Source organism: Cnephaeus nilssonii (assembly GCF_951640355.1).
Source record: "Cnephaeus nilssonii genome assembly, chromosome: 7".
Taxonomy (NCBI): domain Eukaryota; kingdom Metazoa; phylum Chordata; class Mammalia; order Chiroptera; family Vespertilionidae; genus Cnephaeus; species Cnephaeus nilssonii.
Genome location: NC_137078.1, coordinates 86,696,107 through 86,702,502, shown reverse-complemented (window position 1 = coordinate 86,702,502; position 6,396 = coordinate 86,696,107). Strand labels below are relative to the sequence as shown.

At 58.7% G+C, this 6,396-nt stretch overlaps 1 protein-coding gene across 1 annotated transcript; it reads left to right on the top strand.

Moving 5' to 3' along the window:
* Positions 1–581: 581 nt before the first annotated feature.
* GPR3 (G protein-coupled receptor 3) lies at positions 582–3,092 on the top strand. The gene is made up of 2 exons (XM_079777462.1): positions 582–617; positions 1,690–3,092. Exon 2 carries the CDS (start codon positions 1,698–1,700, stop codon positions 2,685–2,687), a length of 990 nt encoding a protein of 329 aa, XP_079633588.1. The 5' UTR covers positions 582–617; positions 1,690–1,697; the 3' UTR covers positions 2,688–3,092.
* The last annotated feature ends 3,304 nt before the right edge of the window (positions 3,093–6,396 follow it).

Below are 6,396 nucleotides of genomic sequence, written 5' to 3'. Positions count from 1 at the left end.
CTCAGCCACCATCCCCCAAGATCCTGTCACCACGCTCATACCGTCACTGCCACCCACCTCCCCGCGAGGCTCCCTCGCGCTCCCGTCCCCGTCACCTCTCCGGGGAGGCCCAGTAGCCCCATCACTCGGTCTCCGGCACCTGGACCTCGTCAGACTTCCTCGGCCACCTGAGGGTCCCATCACCCCACCGCCTACCCGGGCCCCTTTCCGCTGCCCTTCCAGCCCCCGCAGCCCCGCTGATACTTTCCCAAGGCTCTCCCACCTGCGCCCCCAAACCCCCGGCCCGCAGAGGGCGCCGCGTCAAGGACAGCCCGGGCCAAGCCGGGAGGGGCGGGGCCGGGCCGCGGCGCTTTTTATGAATGGGGGAGCGGGCGTGCGCGGCCTCATTAATATGCCTCGCGACGCGCTCTGCGCCCGAGCGCGGCGCGCCCATTGGTTCGCCGAGCCGCTGACGTCACCAAACCGGTGGCCGGGGGCGGGGCGGGGCGGGGTGACTCACGCCGCTGCTCCCGCGGCTGCGGGGGGCTCGTCGTGGTCCCGTGGTCCGCTCACACCCTGCGCTGCCCAGACCCGACTGGAACCTTCCTGCGCGGCCCGGCCGCGCCTGGACCCGAGAGGTGAGTATCGGTCCCCGCCGCGGTCACCAGGCGTCCGGGAGGGCACGCAGGATGCTGGGGCGCTGGGTCGGCTGTCAGGCTCCCAGCAGCGGGCCAGGGTCGGAGGTCAAGACCTGGGACCCAGATTCTGGGCTAGCAGGTGGGACCCAGTCGCCGGGTGCTGAGCGCCATCAGCACGGGGACCCGGCGGGGGGTGAGCACTCCTACAGGGACCGAGGCCCTGGGGGAACTGATGGTCATCCGAGGTTGGGCTGGCAGGAGGCGGCTGGACAGGACCTAGGAGTCTGGGAAGGAGGAGGTGTCTGACTTAGGGATCCAGACTTCCGGGCAGGAGGCGGAGTCAGGCCCAAGGTCCAGGTGTCTGGGCTCGGCGGGGTCTGCCTCAGGAACCCAGGCTTCCAGCAGGGGGTGTCTGTTCCAAAGACCCAGAGGTGTAGGCAGAAAGAGGGTCTGGCCTGGGCAGAAATCTGGGCGGGTGTGTTTGCGGATAGAGCCGAGTTCCCAGGTGTTGTTAGCCTAGGAGTGCTGGTGGGGGCTGGCGAGAGCTTCACACGCACTCCCTAGGGGCGGGGCCGGGGGCTGGCTGTTCTGAGTGTCTTGAGGGGTCTGGCGAGGCTCAGAAACTGAGCATCATCCTCCCTGATGGGGAGGGAGCAGAGCTGCCTTCAGTCTTGAGATGGGTTTCCCTCCCCCAGTCCTGCCTTCCCCAGCCTCTCCTGGGTCTTACAAGTTCCCATCTCCTAGTACTTGTGGTAGTCCTTCATCTGGTTGGGCTCTAGTCACACACGCGGAAGGAAGAGGCCTGCAGGACCCAGGGAGTTGGAAGGGAGATGAAGATACTAGGACAGGGATCCCCAGGAACAGAGACCTGTGCTGGCCTGGGGACATGGGAGGGGACTACGGTATCCTGGAAAGAATCCTGGGGCACGAGTGGGGGGACAAGACATTGGGACCAGCCAAGCATCTTGTGGAGAGACTCCCCCCAAGTATCCAGAGAGGCACCTCAGCTCCTGGAGACCCCCCTACCCAGCACCTAACCCTGCCAATCTCTCACAGGGCCTTTCTCCTACAGGTACCAAGATGTGGGGTGCAGGCAGCCCCCTGGCGTGGCTCTCCGCTGGCCCAGGCAACGTGAACGTGAGCAGCATGGGATTAGCAGAGGGGCCCACAGGCCCAGCCGCACCACTGCCCTCCCCCAGGGCTTGGGATGTGGTGCTGTGCATCTCAGGCACCCTGGTGTCCTGCGAGAATGCGCTGGTGGTGGCCATCATCGTGGGCACTCCCGCCTTCCGTGCCCCCATGTTCCTGCTCGTGGGCAGCCTCGCCATTGCGGACTTGCTGGCAGGCCTGGGCCTGGTCCTGCACTTTGCTGCTGTCTTCTGCATTGGCTCAGCTGAGATGAGCCTGGTGCTGGTTGGCGTCCTGGCAATGGCCTTTACCGCCAGCATTGGCAGCCTGCTGGCCATCACTGTAGATCGCTACCTTTCTCTGTACAATGCCCTCACCTACTACTCAGAGACAACGATGACTCGGACCTATGTGATGCTGGCCCTCGTGTGGGGGGGTGCGCTGGGCATGGGGCTGCTGCCTGTGCTGGCTTGGAACTGCTTGGATGCCCCAACCATGTGCGGCGTGGTATACCCACTCTCCAAGAACCATCTGGTGGTCCTGGCCGTTGCCTTCTTCATGGTGTTTGGCATCATGCTGCAGCTCTATGCCCAGATCTGCCGCATCGTCTGCCGCCATGCCCAGCAGATTGCCCTTCAACGGCACCTGCTGCCTGCCTCCCACTATGTGGCCACCCGCAAGGGCATTGCCACGCTGGCCGTGGTGCTTGGCACCTTTGCCGCCTGCTGGCTGCCCTTCACCGTCTACTGCCTGCTGGGCGATGCCCACTCCCCATCTCTCTACACCTATCTCACCCTGCTCCCTGCCACCTATAACTCCATGATCAACCCCATCATCTATGCCTTCCGCAACCAGGATGTGCAGAAGGCACTGTGGGCCATCTGCTGCTGCTGTTCCTCTTCCAAGATTCCCTTCCGGTCCCGTTCCCCCAGCGATGTCTAGTCGCTTACTGGTGACCCTTCACCCTGATCACTACAGAATTCCAGAATGTGAGGTCCTCCAGCTCCACACCCCCAAGACCCAGCTAGTTCTGGAGTTCTAGGACATTGGGTGTTTCACAGGATTCTGTTCAGATCTCTGCAGGGCCCAGCTGGCTCCATGGTTCTAGAATGTTCAGATGGTCAGGGTTCCACTCAGAAAAGTCCCACAGCCCAGCTGGCTTGGAGATCCAGAATGCTGCTGGGTGCTTTACAGTGCCATTCCAAGTCCCTGGGATTCCCCGTCCCTTGACCTTGATCCTGTCACTTTACTTTTGAGTTTCTGAGCTAGAGTCTGAGATTTAGCCACTCAGTTGCCTAGATAGGAGAAAGAGAAAAAGATTTATCTATATAATGTGTGTGCACATACAAAGAGAATATCTAGTATTTATTTATTTATTTATTTATGAATTTATTTATGGGCATAAGAGGGAAAAAGAGACCAACACCTTGAAATCCAGGCCATACCAGGGTACTCCCAGTCCCTACACCCCCATTTCTGACCTCAGTTCCTAGAGGGGGGGCGGGGAAGGGAGAAAGAGAAACCACGTATTTTGTTATTATTTTCGCTTATTTTTTATTGAAGAGATCACATAAACCAGAACCTTCTCCCCAGGCCCGCCCCTCTGGGGTTTGTGAGGGGAACACACCAGCCTCTGGTTTTTATTTTTTTAAGAAGCCATCACCTGAGCAACCGAGAATTCCTCTGCGCTGGGGGCCTGCTGCCCTCTGGTGGCGGTTTGGGGAAAACCAGCCTGGCCAAGCAGCCAGGATAAAACGTGGCAACCCCAACCCCACTCTAGCCTGGTGTCCAGTGCCACAGCCATGGCCTGGGAGCCAGGTCTCACTTTGAGGTGCCCTCGAGGAGGCAGGATGCGAGCCAATACCTGACCCTCTCTGCCAATCTGGGTATGGCCCCAGTGCATTCCCTATTCCTGTCCCTGACCCAACCCTCAATAAAAACTGATTTTGTAATAAATATTGCTGTCTGTGTGCTGAGGGAATGGAGTGGGGCCTGACAGGAGAAACCATGGGATGGGAGGATTAACCCACACCTGGGTGCCTGTTGGGGGACATGGGAAGCTGGAGACCCAGGGTGGAGTGTGGCTGGCAGGTGACACTCCCACCCCAGGATGCTAATCTGATGGGGCCCCTCTGCTCAGACCCAGGTACTACCAGACAAGGACCCCACCTCCCTGGGGGACAGGAACCAGGATGCTGGAAGCTTCTTTGGTTGAGGATTCCCACCCCCACCCCCATCCTGCCCATATTAGCTTTTGTTTGGGGCTTTGGCATGAAGTATATACTCAAAGTTGTTAATTTCCTTAGCAACAACCCATTCTAATGGTGGGTTTATACTGTGTGCTAGGCACTGTGCTGTGTACTGCATGCGTTACCTCATTTATGCCTAACAAGCATCCCAGGACACAGGTAATATCTTCTCCATTTTACAGATGAGAAAACTGAGGATGAGGGGGGATTGGTGAATGGACCAAGGGAACATGTTTCTAGGACTTTTGCCCTATCTACTGGCCTCTCACTACCTTTCCTTCCAAGCCTGGGACCTAGGACATTGACCCCTGATTGGTGATGGGGTTCATTCTGAGCCAGTGGCCACATTTGGGAGGTAGTTGGTGGGGGCTTGTCATTCTGGAGCTGGAATTGCTTCTTTTTTATGCAAAGGTGAGTGATGGTAAGCATGTGCATGTACCCTTGGGTGCATTTGAAGACTAAGTGTGCAGGACCCTGAGTTAAGGGGTTTGGGAACCAGAAACAATGTGTTCACCAGGAACGGGCAAAAGCCGGTTTGAGGTGTGGCTGAAGAGGAAGCTCCGACTAGCACACCGCCCAGCCCCCTGGGCCAAAGCCTGGAGATGGGGCCCTCGGCGCATTCTGCCCCCCCCCCCCCCCGCCATGGTACAGCTGGGGAGTCTGAGGCTGGAAGAGGAATAGCCATTTGCTCAAACTCGCACAAAAGAGTGGTGGGGGAAGGGCCTCCTGACGGACGCCCGATGCTCCACAGAAGCCCCCACCAAGGCCCAGAAGGAGAGCGACCGGTGCCCATCCCACCCTGGGCGGGCGGGGTCCTGGGCTTCCCCATCCCAGCTTCTGGCTCCAGGGCGTAATGCTGGCCAGCCTCCTATCTGGGAAGGCCTGTGGGGGGCCCCCGTGCTGTGGATCCCCCCCGTCTGTCTGGGTGTGGTGTGTAGGAGGAGGTATTTCTGGGGCCTGCATCTGGAGTCTCAGCCGTGGGTCCTGGGCCCACCCTGAGGGGTGTCTGAACCTGCCTCCAGGTGGAAGCCCGTGTGTCCGTGGACGGCTCCTCTCTCCTCAGAGTCTTCAGATACATCTCAGGGTCTCCCTGCACCCGGGCCAGGCAGCCTCCTCGGCCAAGCCCTGTACCTGGGACGTGCTTTATACAACACACCTTGCTGCACTTCTCCCGCGTGAACGTTTATAGAGCAGTCTCGCCTTCCTTGTGAGAGTGGGGGCTCCTGGAGGCAAGGCTGTGTGTTCGCCCTCCAACTGAGGGCCCCTGAGAGAAGGGACATGCCTGCCCCTCAAACTGAAGCCTTCTATGTCTCTTCCAGCCTCAGACTCATCTGGTGCTCAGCCTGGGGCTGCTCAAGACCGCATGCCAGTGTGTGTGTGTGTGTGTGTGTGTGTGTATGTGTGTGTGTGTGTGTTGGGGGTGGGGAGCCAAGACTTCCAGCCTGCCTCTGCCAGTTTTCCAACCCCACCCAGCTACAGAGGTCTGGGAGGGTGAGCTGGGCCCCCTGGACTGAGGGAAGCAAGGGTTGGGGTGGGCCCTCGGCTGGGGGTGGGGCCCGTCTTTCCCCTCCTCCCAGGTCCTGTGTGGGGAAGGGGGGGCAGCCCGAGTGCTGAGCCCCTGCTGGGGCCATGACCGCTTCTCCCTGCAATAAGTGAGGAGACAGCAGCTATTAATATAAGATGAGTTCACGGGCTCACAGCTTCTGCAGGCAGGAAAACAGGCTCCCGGGGCTGGGGGCTGCGGCAAGTCTGTCTGTCAGATTCTCCTCTGGAGCATGGAGCCCTCCAGCCCTCACAGCCCAGCTCCCTACGTGCTGGGACCTTTGTGTACACAGGCCCTTGCACACAGGCACGTGCATGCAGGCCCACGTGGTGGTCCAGGCCCCTGGCTGTTCAGAGAACACACACAGGCATACTCACCCAGACATACATGTATAGCCAGATTATCTGAACACTGGTACACACATTTGTACACAGATATATCATTGCACACATGTATACAGACCATGTCAACTTCATGTGCACATGGTTGCATGCAGGAACGCACACTTGCCTTTGCATACATGTATATACACACAGACAGACTTATCCTTGTTATACATGTATGCACATGGGTCTGAACATTCAGACCCATACCCATTTGCACACCACTGCACACCCACATATATAGACACAAAACTGTACCTGTAAACAAATAGCATCCATCGTCATGCATACACATTTGCACACAGGACCACATTTAATGGAGGCCAGTACATGCCCTTTGCACAAGTGTACACAGTTGCACAGGCTCCCCGCTGCTATCAATGCTCAGCAATCATGAATGCACAGGCAGGCCCTTGGTTTCTAGCACCATGGAGCTGAGCTGGTGCAGCTTCCCCTCCCTGCCGCTCCCCTCCTCC

Bases quoted from the DNA above. Each gene is read 5' to 3' on its own strand.
- GPR3 (XM_079777462.1), top strand. From the start codon at position 1,698: ATGTGGGGTGCAGGCAGCCCCCTGGCGTGGCTCTCCGCTGGCCCAGGC.